This window comes from Drosophila persimilis, unplaced genomic scaffold, assembly GCF_003286085.1.
Source record: "Drosophila persimilis strain 14011-0111.01,24,50 unplaced genomic scaffold, DperRS2 tig00000000-arrow-pilon, whole genome shotgun sequence".
NCBI classification, from domain to species: Eukaryota; Metazoa; Arthropoda; class Insecta; order Diptera; family Drosophilidae; genus Drosophila; species Drosophila persimilis.
In genome coordinates this window covers 20991459-21006002 of record NW_020825288.1, presented here as the reverse complement: position 1 = coordinate 21006002, position 14544 = coordinate 20991459, and the positions used below count along the sequence as shown (strand labels likewise).

At 42.8% G+C, this 14544-nt stretch overlaps 3 protein-coding genes across 4 annotated transcripts in view; 1 reads left to right on the top strand and 2 right to left on the bottom strand.

Annotated features, from left to right (window-relative positions):
- LOC6591445 (homeotic protein proboscipedia) overlaps nucleotides 1–6033 on the bottom strand; it is a 33063-nt gene extending 27030 nt beyond the window's left edge. For both annotated transcript variants that reach the window (XM_002016932.2, XM_026994687.1), the window contains exon 1: nucleotides 5498–6033. In XM_002016932.2, the coding sequence (XP_002016968.1) occupies nucleotides 5498–6023 (526 nt within the window). In that variant the 5' untranslated portion in view covers nucleotides 6024–6033. The remainder of the gene's footprint in view (nucleotides 1–5497) is intronic.
- A 4423-nt stretch (nucleotides 6034–10456) lies between these two features.
- LOC6591444 (protein zerknuellt 2) lies at nucleotides 10457–11185 on the top strand. The gene has a single exon (XM_026990464.1). The coding sequence runs from the start codon at nucleotides 10457–10459 to the stop codon at nucleotides 11183–11185; it is 729 nt and encodes a 242-aa protein (XP_026846265.1).
- A 1860-nt stretch (nucleotides 11186–13045) lies between these two features.
- On the bottom strand, nucleotides 13046–13935 carry LOC6591443 (sperm-associated antigen 1A). Its single transcript, XM_002016930.1, has 4 exons — nucleotides 13832–13935; nucleotides 13515–13778; nucleotides 13333–13455; nucleotides 13046–13253 (listed from the first exon to the last, which is right to left on the bottom strand). The coding sequence occupies exons 1-4, from the start codon at nucleotides 13933–13935 to the stop codon at nucleotides 13046–13048; spliced, it is 699 nt and encodes a 232-aa protein (XP_002016966.1).
- Nucleotides 13936–14544: the final 609 nt, after the last annotated feature.

Below are 14544 nucleotides of genomic sequence, written 5' to 3'. Positions count from 1 at the left end.
ATATCTTCTTTAGGGAAATTTGCGGACAGGCGGGTCAACCGCCTTGGCGGGGGGTGGGTGGTTTTCTCTCCGGGAACAAGGACTAGGAGTGGGGGCCCTTCCATTCCACTAAGTACACAGAGAATGGAGCGTAAAAAATTTTTATCGTCGCGGTTTTTACGGAATGTGATCCACGGCGATTAAGTGCGCGGCTTTTGTGTCATTGTCATGCCCGTCCGTCGTTCTCGGGGGGGTTTCGTTTGGGGGTGTGGCAGGTCCAGAGCGAGCGGTTGCGGTGGGAGTCGCTCTTCTCCAGCAGTTTATTTGCAGGGAGTCCATGTCCATCCCCTCTCTCTCTCTCTCCGCCCCTCATAATGTATTCAAATTTTTACCAAAAGGCAAAGGCGAGGCCAGAGTGTCAGTGCATTCATTTCATAAAATGCTTTTCTCTCATACACTTTTCTCCCCTTCCTTCTCGCTTTTCCTTTTTTGCTTTTTTTGTGTTGGTGAGTTTTCCGGTTTTTTTAATTTAATCGTGAGCAAATATTTTCATTTTTCACTGGAACGCTTTTAGCTAAATGAGTGGGAAATAAAATTAAATCGATATTGGTTGACGTTAAACAAACTTTTTCCTCGGGAAATCGGCAACCAAATGACCAATTTTAGAGGGAAATTAAAGGACAAAATGAAGCGTAGATGATGGCCCGGGAATTGTTGCCCTAAGATTGGTTATTAAGGTTTATATTTCAATTGGAAATTCCTCTCTCATTCTTAAGTTTTTCCTCTATCCGCAGCAGTTGCTGGCAAGTGCCTGCACCACTGCCACATTAATGTTTATAATTCCCTGATAAATTTCGCCCTCTTTGCGCTTTAAAAAATAATGACAAATCAGTTTGTAGATAATGTAAAAAGCCGGCGAAAAAAATTGCTTAAAAAAATAATAATCTTAAAATTTACTTTGGGCCAGCCGCCGCCGACGCCGCCGGCCTTCGAGCTTAACTAATTGTAACAGATTTTTTTTCCACACAGTCATTCTGGAGAGGGGAAAACCGAAAGAAAAACTCAGGAAAAAGCCAAAGATAAATATGGAAAAAACCCTTTGGGGCGTAAACGTCTGCCCGGCATTATCCTGGCATGAGTCCTGCGGTCTCTGCCAATTAGAACCCTTTTGTTGTCTCCGGCCGCAAGACGCTGCGTGCACTTATCTCCATAATAAAGTCGTAACAATTAATTGAAGGCGACCCGAGAAATCCCCAAAAGATCCCCAACTGAGGTGAAAGATAGAAATCCTGGGACACATCCCATGGAGATTTTTCATCGTTTGACGCGTAATTAGTCCACCAAAAAATGATTTGACGAGCCTCAATTAATTTAATGCTCGGTGATATGAATTTCAAGTTCAATGGAGTCGGGTTTACCTTTTCTGCAAAGGAGGAGGCGGTGGCACTTATCTGCTGGGAGTTTTGTGGTTTAATGGATCTAAATGGGGCTTGTGATGGAAGAGGAGCTCTAAAAGGGGTTGACGAGATATATTTTCATGGGTTTTTCTGGGACTTGCTTTGTTTTTGAAGAAAGGAGATTCATTTTATGAAAGGTATAACATTTAGTGATCACTTTTTATTTGAAAAAGACGTAAAGTTGATCGAAAACTTGCCTGTAAAGAGATTGGGAGATAAAGAAGGGGCCGACGGAATGGGTTTTGAATCGTTTATCTGAGATATGCTTTGTTTTGAAAGATAGTTGATTGCTTGTGTAAAAAGTATAACGATAAGTGATAATTTTCTAAGCGAAACTTTCATAAGTTTATCGCAAAGTATCGATATTTGGTCTATATCGTATCTTAAACCAATTATCGTATGGTTATTTTCAATATTTGTATATAAACGGACGTACTTATCAAAAAAATTATTGAGTGTATTCACTATTTTCATTACTATAGTAACTTTTTCATTCCTCTTTTGTTTATATTTTATGGATTTAACTTACCTACTGTGAATCCTAATTATTTATCGACTAACAATCGCCTCAGAAAGGCCAGCATGTAATTTTATAGTTGCCTAAATCCTTCCCCTTGATTTACTCGATTTTCAAGAGACCTTCCTTTCAATTTGCACCATCGAAAGTCTATTAATGTCAACCACACAATTATTCTCAATCGATAACTAAATAAATCTTTCCGCAACCCTTCCCCTCCCACCCTCGAAGGGGTTGATATGGGAATCTGTTCAAATTTCCCTGCGAGATCTGAATATCTGGAATTGATATGGATTCCCCTTGGATTTCGCACCGGATTCGTTTTGCGAATGAATTCGAGTGTAAAGGTTAAAATTATAAATGTGCAAATGACTCATCATAAATAAAATTAATAAAAGGCAACGCGCGCCGCGACTCTGAGTGAGAGAGAAGGGGAGAGTGAGACGAGACCTTCATTGAGAAAAAGCACAACGCATCAACATAAATATTATGATAAATGGTTTGTTATAATCGTAATCCTCGGGGGGTAAGTTTCCAGTCGTGCCGCACGCATTTTTTATGCCCCGAACGAACCCCTGAACCATTTCTCTCGTAACCTCAACCAGGAGTCAGGATGAACTGCTTTTGGTCCTGGCGCAACATATGGTCGATGGGTGGAGTGGATTGGAGTGTAGCAGTGGAGTGGAGTGGAGTGGATGATACAGATGGCGCTGCCAATGGATTGCCGCCTTTCAATAGCCTGGACCGGGGCCCCAAACAAAGTCAAATTGTTTTTTATTGGTTGCCCCCCACTCCCCCGACAGTGGATCCCGCATATCTTTCTCCTTTGCTTCCTAAAGAAGCCATGAAGTATCTCGCAGATACTTGACGCTAAAAACTTGAACATGTTGCACGACAATTACAAACTTTTCCTTGCAGTTCATTACGCCTAATTAACACTTGCCACAAATTTTATTGTTTCCACTCATTCGAGTGGCGCGTAGAGCACAATTTTTGGTGGCAGGCACAATCAGCATTCTCCTCTCCACATGGAATGGAGCTCATCCTCTGAAGAGTTGTACGCGGCACGCATTAAAATTCAGGATGCGTTGCAAACAATTTGTGGCAAACAATGAGTGCCCCCGTCGTAGAGGAAGCAGGCACAAGGAAACAAATTGTTATTCCAGGCGGCAGAAGGCATTTTGTGCTGGGGATTGCCATACGTTTTTGGCGAAAGGATACATGTTAAAGGTTAAATTCGACTTTCAACTGTTGATTTGGGTGGTAAAAATGGTTTCAGGGGATATATCTTAATGGAAAGAGTTTTAAAGGTGGAAAGAAAGGTCAAAATTTTCATTTCAGAAACGATTTCCACTTCCTTTACTCCATTTTCTCTAAGTAATGATCTTTGCTTCAATCAAAAGCCGTTTCTCTGCTAAGATTTGCCTCTAGAGTCTCGTTTAGATCGTTTACCGTTTGACAAGGAATTAATTTGACAGCATTAACAAATTAAACTGTTCAACAAACACTCCACACACACACTCTTTAGAACACAGCGGTGTGCTCTCTCCATCTCCTGGTATGGACAGACATTTACAACATCATTTGTAATCCATATCGCTCAGCATGTCGTCCTCCACACCCTCACCCCATCATCGGAGCGAGTCCCTTGCCACAGAGTGTGCGGCAGTGAAAAGATGTATTGACCCTTCAACGGGATTCAGTGTCGGGCGCTTCGGAATGCTTCACGGCTATTTATTGGCTCACTTTCACCCGGGGAACCAGAGAGAGGGACCAGAAAACCAACCAAAGGGAAGATTTTCTCTCCCCCTTCTCTGGGGAATACAACGTGCATGTTGCCTTTTGCTTGGCTGGACACATTCTGCACTGTGGCAGCCACGTGTTGGGATTCTGAGGTTAAACACACTCTAGGACTCTACCAGACACCTTCCAGGGGATTAGTGTAACTCATTTGTCAACATAAGGGCGGTGGTATGAGTGTGTGGTCAATATTAATTGGCATTGTATTAGTTTAAGTCAGCGCAGGGGCAAATAGTCTCACGGAGATTTGCATTAGTTAACGCTGCAGGAGGTAAATAGAGGCGTTTGAGTGGGAATATGCTGACCTGATGGAAAGATCTTACTTCTGCAGGCTATTTATTGCAGTGGAAAAGCTTTAAGAGCTTAAAGAGAGCATTCGAGTGGCGACAGGAAATTTACGATTACGCGAGAGAGAAGAGATGATCCATAGAGCACAAACATTTGTCTGAGAGATCTCCATCTCTTTCATTCTCAGAACAAGTACGACAGCAGCAGTCTTACATACGTTCGCTCTCTCTTTCCTCCAGCCACTCTCTTGAGCAGGAAAGTCGTAGCATGTCAGTTGGCGAAGGAGTAAAGAAGATCATCAAAGCTTTGCCTGCTCTTCTTGATATTTTATCGTCACAGTCAAAGCTTTTGTGATATAAAGCTAAGGCAGCTACAAAGCTTAATCTTCGTAAGGGAGTAAGAGAGTAAGAGGGATCGCACCTGCTCTTATTGCAAGCTTCGCGCCCAAGTCCCAAGCTCTGCCCGAAAGAAATCTAAAGCAGCTGCCAAGCTTCTTCATTTCTTTCCGCTCTCTACCGCTTCTCACACATTCAAATTTCCGCTGCTGCCTGCTCGCCTTCTGTCCATCCGATAAAAGTGATTAATTGAAACTCTCTCTCTCTCTCTCTCTCTATCCCTTTATAGTGTATCCCTGGGCGAAGTAAATGGGGGAATGAATTGGGAGAATGGCGAATGGGAGGCAAAGCTTTAAAATGGTGCATGCAGCAGCAGCAGCAGCAACAACAGCCGCGAAACATTTTATGTGCTACACAAAACCTATCCCCAGGCCCTGCCTGTCTTGCAATTGCAACTTGCAACATGGCAACCGGTGCTGACTGCCCCTGCCTTTTCCCCCCCTTGATTGAGGGAGCAGAAAAATAAAAAGGGGGACAGGAAAAAATATTTTGACAAATGAACCTAAATAACAGGTTGCAATCGCTCTCCGAGAGAGAGAGAGAGCGGAGTGTGGTGTGGTGTGGAGTGGCATGCAACATGGACAGGAAAACGTATGGTCGGACAACCTTGATACCTCATTTATTTTAAATGCGGCTGTGTCTCGATCTTTTCTTGGTTTTTTTCTTACGAGTATTCGTATATTTCTTGCGCAAATGAAATCGACACATTCGAAGGGAAATAAATGAAGCATTTCCAGAGCGAGCTCTGGCCTGGTCCGAGGACTGGTCTGCCTCGAAAATTGTTACAAATGATCGCAAATAACAGATCTTTGCCGGCACATCATTCCGTAGCTGTCCATCAAAGGAGCCGTGCCCGTGCCCCCAGACGAGACCAGACGAGTGCGTGTGTGTCTCTGATCGAGTGGGAAACGCAAGGAAAGGAAAGGAAAGGAAAGGAAAGAAAAGGGTGCCCCGTTCTAGAGAAGGCGCCGCCATGCTGCGTCTCTGCCTCATCGTGTTGCAAGGTAAATTGCATTGATTTCTTGATTAATGAGAGTTTCGCATTTCACTCTTGGACTCACCCTGATTATTGTTGTTGCTGCTCTTCCGCGATGTCTTCTTCTCCTTCATCCAGGGATACTCCGGCACCGAGTCCATGCCATCCGGTGTCTGTGGCATTGGACCCACACCCACCGGATATCCGACGCCGACATTCACATTCACATTGACACCACCACCGACGCCGACGCCGACGCCGCCGCCGCCTCCAACAGGTGTTCCCATCTTGGGACTCTCCGGACTCAGGTGATTGAGAAACTCGGCCATCGAGGGCTGCGAATTGATGAAGCCACCCTCGGAGGCGGCCATCCAGTAGGCCGTGTCCGCGGCCCGTTTATCACAGTTCGAGGCCATCTTGTTGACCAGCATCACCGCCGGCACCGCTGGAGCACCCTGCTGCGTGCCCTGACCCACCAAGCCACCAACACCAACACCCACGGGGAGTGCTGTTTGTCCTCCCGTTTGCACCTGCAGCGGATTGAGCGGCGACTCCGATTTGATCTGCGTCCCCATTGGGGTTGTGTCCAGGGTGCTGCAGACCTCTTGCATGGCTTTGAATCTTTCTTTATTTTCAAATTTCAAATTTGTTGCTGTCTATTTTGGGATTCTTATGTATTTATTAGCTAGAAACCTGTAATGAAAGCAAATATAGATATAAATTAATATCAAGCGAATTTCAGAATAGAAGAGATAACAAAAAAATAACCTTTTCTTTGAAAAATTCACTAAATAGAGATATTTTTGAAGCCTTCTTTTAAATTTTTTAAAATACTTTTTATTAGAATCAATCGAATGTTTGTATTTTGATAAGAGTCTCTAGGGTATATTTGGTTAAATCACAAAAATGCGTTTTTCAGAAGCCGACGGAAATCGGAGCATCACCTTTTGGGCCTTGGAAGAAGAGCAATCTTTGAATACTTGAAGAATTAGTACTTTCTTAGGGTATGATGTTTCTTTTTAGAAGGCTTTCGAACACCGGAAATCTATAGATCGAATCAGATAGATATTGGACTCTTATTGGAAAATATATACCAACATATTATGTTCTTCAAAATAAGAGCTTATCATATCTGCATTTTATTCATAAACTTTTCATGGCAAAATGGTATTATTGTAGAAGAGATGTACTAATTCCGAAACGATATCAATATGTTATTTATATAATGATATTTTCACCTACCATTTCAATAAGATCTTTTAATGTTGATTCAATTCCATATTGTATGTTCTGTTCTAAAAGGTTTTATTTGTATTTTTCACTAGGGTTTTTTCACTTCACTTTTGTCTTCACTTTTTCCACCACAATTTGTTTAGTTTAACTTTTTGTTTTGTTTTGCAAAACTTTTGCAATGCAATGCGGGTTTTTAGTCGAAGAACCCCCATGCGTTGGGGCCTGTATGGCTTATCTGTGGGGTCCGAACCGAGACGAGAACGAGGGTAAGGTAAAGGGAAATGGGAGCACACGGAATATTGTGATTGTGATATGGCCGACGACCGTTCGTTCGTTGTGTACTCAAGCGCTGCAGCGCCAAGTGCTGCTGCCACCGACGACAGTTTTGGGTTTAGTATCGGTTTCGGTTGCACACACCTCTGCTGGTGGCAGCCATGGCGACGGACGCGAAAAGGCCAAAACACACAGTCACAAGTACAGCAGCAGCAGGCCAGCACCACGGTGCGTATGCGTATGTGGAGGTTGTTGGTTTTTCACTCTGTGTAGAGTTGTTTTTTTTTGCTTTGGAGAGGATCGTCAATGGCCACAGTGACACTCACTCACTCACTCACTCACACTCGCACGAACCGGTGGAGACACTTTTCTCCACTCACATACGCACACACTAGCTGTCTCTGTCTGGCATTCGGTAGGTGCGCAGTAAGTAACTAAGTAACCGGTTTTTCGATATCGTTGTTGTTGCTCTTTCAGGTGGGTTCCAATGGTGGCTGAGATGCGTTTCAGATACGAGTTTATTCTAGTTTAATATAAGCCAACTATTTGATAACTTTTATTATTGAAATTCTTGCTGGAATAGTTATAAACATAAGCTTCTCCGACGCGACTTTGAGAACCTCTTCGAGAGGGAGAGAAACGAGACCGACTGAACGGAGAACAACGACTGGCTGGTGGCGAGACTTGGGGCGGCTTGCGCCTGTGGGGCCGAGAGCTTTGAGAGAGCAGCAGGCAGCCAACAGCCAACCAACCAACCCATCCAATAACACCGAACGCACTGAAATGCGCGCCCAGCACTTGAGTGGTGCTCTGCGGCAGGCAGCAAATCATTTCAAGTAAATTTCCAAGTCAGGACTTGCGCAGTGCACAGCTCTTGGCCGTCGGGTCGGGGGTAAATAAGACCAAACCCACCAAAAGATACAGATACAACGATACACACACACACATGAAAGTCTCCAGTGCGCTGATTGGTCGACTGCTGGTTTTTGTATCTTTGTGGTTGCTGTCGCTTTGTGGCTCTCGCTCTGCTGCTGTCGGCTGTCATTTCCGCAGCGGCTATTGCTTTTTTTTTGTTTTTGTGCCCGCGGTTTCTTCTGCTTTTGTGCGTTTTTTTTTTTTTTGAACGTGTTGCTTGTGACGGAATTTATTTCGTTTTTGTTATTTACACATTCCGCAGCAGCAGCAGCAGCAGAAGAAGAAACAAGGAATAAAGAAGAGGTGCAGCAGAGGCAGCAGAAAGCGCAGCAAAAGCACTGCCAGCAGCTCCTCTCTCTCGCTCTCGCTCTCTCCCTGTCGTTTTTGTTGGCTTTTGGGGATTTTTGACATTTCGCTATGCTCATCGCTCTTTTTGTTTTGGGCACCGCTTCTTCGCTTGTCTAACCATCATGTTGTCAATCTTTCGCTTTTCACTGTTTTTCCTCGCTTGTTTTCTCGATTTTATTTTGTTTTTGCGGCTTCTCGCTCATTCTTTTTCACGCTCTGTTTTTAGTGCATTTCAATGGAGAGTGGAGAATGGAGAGGGATTCGCTCCCCCCATCCACCCCACCATTGGGATCCACTGTAAAATATTGTAATTATGTGTAGATGTTAAAACATTCATGTCATTACAGGTGTAAATAACATTATTACGCAGAATATTACATGAGGGGGAGGCACCTTTTATTGGGGTCTAAATTGATATGACTTTTAGGAATTTATATCCCATATGTCCCATTTACAAGAACTCGTTTTGATAGTTTGGGGTTAATACAAGTGAAAGCGTTTATTGATCCTAATTGCATGTTCAAAAAGCTGCGAAAATTAAAGTTACCTCTGGAAGATATTACTGAGCCTCAAAATGGAAATTTTTGAAAGGTCTTTGCACGAGACCAAAAAATAAGATTATATTTATAGATGAGTAAACCACTTCCTCATACTTACAATTAGGAATATACCCCCAAAATCTCTTTTAAAAACTCATAACCCACTCAGCATCTGAAGCACCAATATCCACAATTAAAAAAAAAGTTTTGAAAGATAATTGTACGAGTTTTTAAAGGAGTTTAGATTCGTGTCGATACAGCTGAAGATAAAGCGACCCAAGGTTAAGTTTTTTACCATCTTAAAGCCTTCTGAAACTTTGAAAGTTTTTTAAAATTTGTTTGTATGTTATGTTTTGATTTTTAAACATTAGTTCTTTAGTGGCATCGATTCACTAGAAAATAAGCTAATATCCAATAAAATTGTCTAAAGAATGACAGCAGTACGATTTTTTTAGTAAATCAACCCTTTGATAGTCGGTAGGTATTTGGAATTATCTGTCGCAAAAGTTCTCCAGAGATTTCCAACAGCAACTGCAACAAAGATCCTCGACCTTCACTAAAACTTCACACTGATCATCGGCTAAGGACAGGGCTCAGGATTTCTATCGTGATCACCTGATCACTTATGAGATTCTCATGTAGATTGGACTACTTGTTGCAGGACTAGTCCAAGAATTCGTCTTAGATTTTGCATAAGCCTGAACGATTGTAAATCTGCGGCATGTAGCACGTAGCACATGTCGTTATGGCTATGGGCCCCTGAAGATGTTTTTATAGCGGGCGATTGGATTAGCTAGAAGTGACACACGTTTTATGGTCAGGGGATCAGTGTTTTCGGATCGCACGCACCACGCTCTTATGCTAAACAGGTAGTTTAACCCTCAGATATTCATAACTCGTCTGGAAAACCCCGGGGAAAACCGAAATCTTTCTCGTTCATGATAGATGGCTACCTGATAAGAGGGATTGGGGTTTGATTGCAAAAGTTTTGCTATACTTTGAAGGAATTTTTCTATCACTTAAAGGTCCTTCTTTCTGATAAGAATAATCTTTTGAAAAAGGGTTTACATAGATCTTAGAAATAGTTAAAAACCTAACAGTACCAAAAGGTGAAGAAGATTTTGGGTAGGTATCCCTAAAGAACTCCTTTATTTGCTCTCTATTCCGCATCGAAGGCTGTAGAGAATTCCTTTTCATTTCCTTATTTCCATAAGATTCGAGCCAATGCTATCCATCATTAGACACAAACGACGCAATCAGGACTCACGCCATCGTGTGTCGCTATCGTGGAAAGTGTCGCTAGCTGAGAGACTCTGATTCCGATAGACGCGACATCTACTGCAATAAGTAGCTGTCCAGACCAGGCCCAGAGGAGAGAGCAGACCAGCCGGCTGCCCAAAAGTCCCTGGCGTCTCGCCCTACAGGTAGGGACAGGACGCAACCGATCCGATTCGCGGTCCACTCCGTGGGCGGGGTACCTGAGGTGTTTGGTATAAAAGCAAATGAGACAACTTCTCAGGCATCTAGTTAAAAAACTGAACTGTCACCGAGCGAACACTCAAGAAACAAGCGAGCGAGGAAAATGTTCTCCCCAAATAATACAAACTATTTTGTTGACAACTCTTCCATCTGTGATTTTCTGGTAGGTTTCAAAACATATCTTTCAAAAGGAGATCGTTGAAATTAATCCGTAACATTCTATAAACTTTTAGATGTTTCCCAGTGAATCATCGACCATGGAAGCCGTCCCAGTAGGTGCCACAAAATCCATGGAAAAGTCGAAAAGATCTCGCACGGCCTTCACCAGCCATCAGCTTCTGGAATTGGAGCGGGAGTTCCATTTGAACAAATACATGTCACGGACACGACGCATTGAGATTTCCCAGCGACTGAATCTGACCGAAAGACAGGTGAAGATCTGGTTCCAGAATCGCAGGATGAAGTCCAAGAAGTTGGCCAATAAGCAGGTGGCCAAGGGAGTTCTGACCCCCACACAGTTGTGCGACCTGCCACCAAGGGAAGATCTATTGGAGCACGAACATATTGTGGAACGTCTTTTGCAATATGTGAACACAACTGTGGAGAGTGTGCCCCAACCGGAAGCAGAGCACGCCGGGATGCCTCTACCACCTATTGGTGTGCCTCCGCAACAAGGACACATAACGCCACCCTACCAGGCGTATGACTACCTTCAGGAGTTCTGTCCAGCCCCCTTGCCGATCGCAGAGATGCCCATCAACCAACTGGAGCCGCCGATCAATCAAATGACTCAAAATTGGCCCAGCAGTTGGTTTGCGCCTGAGTCTACCTCGGAACCCCTTCAAAGTCTACAGATTCCCAGCTCCAATCCCTACGCCCAAGATCTTTTTATGGGACAAAATCTGTGCTGGGATTCGAATAGTAGCTCTTCTGGGGCGTCCCTGCAGGTGGACTTTGATTTCATACAGAATTTAATTGACTTTTAAGACATTTTTGTATATAATATAATTTTGTTGTTACCCAAGTTGTACATAAATATTTATATGACTGCCAAAAGGAGGAAATTGTATTAAGATTTATTGTAAAGATTGTTCCTTTTGCCACAACCAAATAAAAAAATTCAACAAATGAAAGCCCCTAAAGGATTGACAGACACCTAAACTAAACAAAACTTCTTGGCCAAATTGATAACCTCAGAGATTCCTTTCAGCTGGTTAAAAAGATGAAGCCCAAATGGCAGCCATTTGTCCACAACATTTTGGTGGACAAGGACATCCCCTAGCCATACCCCAGCCCCCTCTCTCGTTCTGTTAGATAAATTGGTGTCATCACATCATAAAGTAATTTCCAGCATATTGAAATTTTCTTTGGCTTTTCCTTCTGGATGATGCCTGTCCCGGATGTTGTGTCACATGTGAGAGGAGGAGGAGGAGGAGTGTTCCGTCAGATCATATTAGATTTGGCCATGTTTTGTGAACAATATTTCATCGTCAGCTGTTGTCCGAGTCCGTGTGCCATTTTATTAGTTATTTTGATTATGCCAATAATAAAAACTTAGTCGAATTTCATTATCGATAAAGTTATGCCTTGAAAACGTAATATGTTTCTAGATAAATGAATAAAGTTGTGTATAAAAAAGTATATCTCTGCCTAGTCGTATGATTTTGGTGTATTAAAAAAAAACACATTTTATTTATAGACATCTTCGTAATAGATAATTATTTTGGATTCTTATCATGATCGGGCTGCGGGGCTTAATGTATTTCTAATTGATATATTTTCAGTCGATTGGTTAGCAGAAAAACAAAAACGAATTACAATCGAAAAATTGTGCCATGAATTGCTGAAAAATATATCCATAAACAATTGATTGATGGGCTTCTATATGTTTACATATATTTAAGATTATCCTATTGTTCAGTCGCCATAAAAACGGTGGAACAAATACCAGATAATTGAGTTAAATGGAAAGGATTAATGAGTGGGATAAGAACTCTGAACTTTGTGCCGACTCAGGCGGGTAACGACTCATTTTGGGGGCAGCATACGCCATGCCCCCACCCCATGCCTCCAAGTACAAGATGCAACTACCGCAACAACCGTGACAAGTACAACATTTGTGTCGCCTGCCTGGGGCTTCAATCTGTCGCTCTCTGCCTATGCCACGCAACCTTTGACACGCATAAATGGAGCACCCACCCATTCCACCCATTCCACCCATGAACATCCCCATCCAATGCCATTGCTGGAGTGTCAGGTCTCCGTTCTACGGTCTGCTGCTGCTGCTACTGCTACTGTTCCGTCCTGGCCATGGCCGTAACCCATCCCGTTCTCGGGGGCACAAACAAAGATCGCAATTTGACTCTACACCACGGAGCTGTCAGCTGGCAGAGAGTGAAGGAAGATTGATTACCGCCATCGAATTGTTTGCCCTCCTCATCCAGAGAAGGGTAGGAAACACAGGGGAAACCCAGAGCGGTGGGAGGGGTGTGCCAGTGCCAGAGGATGTGTGTCGTCGTCGTCGTCTGACTTCTATTGAATGGCATTGGAATGGCATCGAATCGAATCGAAAGAGTTGAGCTACCAAACATGAAATTCCTGCTGTCATATGTAAACAAAACTTGAAATATTCTAGGGGTTGGACTATGGAAAGGGGGCTGGGGACTGCCCTGCTTTAAAGTTTAAAACAAACTTTGCATTCAGTGTTTTATGGATTAAAAATTCAATAAAATTAAAGAGCAAAAATATTCCTTCCTTTGCTCCTTCTTTAGCTATACTTTTCTTCAATAATTTATTGCATTTATAAGTTCTCCTTCAGGCACTCTATTTCTACTGCCAAAAAGGTTTCATTTCAACTTTTCCAGGAATCCATCAATAAACTCCATTTGCTTGGAATTAAATTTGCGGGCATATTTCACACAGTTCTCAAAATTGGCCTCATCGTTGAGCCCCTTGTAGGCCATGGCCCGATACAGCCACGCCCTCAGATTCTTCTCATCCAATTTGTTCAAAACGTAATCACAATCGACTATGGCCCGCTTAAATCGGCCAGATCTACAGATAAAAGAGAGAGAATAGCTTTTGTTAGAAATGGGAGCCATCCCAAAGGTATTTGGAGCTATTTCTTTCATACTTAATGAAACAAAGAGCACGATTTATGTAGAGAATGTGGCTATCATTGATGTTTTCGATGGCCTTGCTGTACATCCGCATGGCAGTCAAGTAGTTTCCTTGGCGATACTCAGAGTTGCCCAATCTATGGGAAAGATGGGAGATATGTATCTATGGGTAGAGATTGTGATTGGTTCTACTTACTTTCGAAAGTTTTGAGCCACTCGCTCACGTTCCAGACGCGCCTTGGAGCTCTCTTCATGATCCACATCCACCTGCCTCATGAATGTAAATCGATCTTTATTCCCGTCTGAAGGATCTGCTTTCTTCTTCTTAGATTTCAATATGGGAATAGGAACCTTCTTAGGACCCAAAGGCTTCTGACGCTCGGTGACCATGAAATTGTCTTCTGTGACACTTTCCCCCCTCAGATCTTCTGTAGGAGCTTCTGCCTCCTCTTCTCCCTCCCTAAATATAGAGGTTTTGTAATTCAATTATAGGCAATCTTGTCCATCACTTACTCCTTTGGCTTCTGTAGACTCTGTAGCAAGCGTATAACATCCTCAACTGTTGATTCCGTGTCCAGAAAACTTTCATCCGTTTGCGGGTGCAGCAATGAAAACATATTTTCCCAGATATTAATGTCCAATGACCAAAGGATTTGAGTAAATATTTGTGTGTTTGACTTGGCCTTTGTTGGGTTTTTGTTTGTTTTTGTGGCTCGTACAGCTGGGCAAACGTATCGCAGGGCAACCCACAAAAAAGTGGAATGTGGGGTTGCCCCTAGCAATAGTCGCTGTTTACTGAAGGAATCAGTGCCTTTAATATCGATAGTATCGATGATTTAGAGGGTAATAAAGAAGGGATTATATTGGGATTATTAGTCAATTCAATTATCTATGGGAGTCTTGAGAAGGAGTGGTTGTCTGAGGAGATTTTCACTTTCATATCCTCTCTCCAGCTCCTCCCCTTTCTCGCAATCTCCAAACTTTAATCAAATATTTACTCATATCTAATACCATATCACATTAAACCTCAATTTCGCCAGTCATTTGCGTGAATCGCTTTCATGATTATGGGAGTAGACTAGCATACACACTCGTGCAGTACTCACGCTCACATGCACATTCACATTACTTTTCATTTAATCTCATATAATTTGTAAGATAAAGAAATGCATACCAGAAAAGTGCATGAGCGTTGCTTGGCTCAAAGGATCAATTATAGACTATAA

Excerpts from the sequence above, each read along its gene's own strand:
- LOC6591444 (XM_026990464.1), top strand. The coding sequence starts at position 10,457 with ATGGAAGCCGTCCCAGTAGGTGCCACAAAATCCATGGAAAAGTCGAAA.
- LOC6591443 (XM_002016930.1), bottom strand. The coding sequence starts at position 13,935 with ATGTTTTCATTGCTGCACCCGCAAACGGATGAAAGTTTTCTGGACACG. Across the intron at positions 13,456-13,514 it reads GTGGCTCAAAACTTTCGAAA|ATTGGGCAACTCTGAGTATC; the intron begins GTAAGTAGAACC and ends TCTTTCCCATAG. Across the intron at positions 13,254-13,332 it reads CGTGCTCTTTGTTTCATTAA|ATCTGGCCGATTTAAGCGGG; the intron begins GTATGAAAGAAA and ends TTTTATCTGTAG.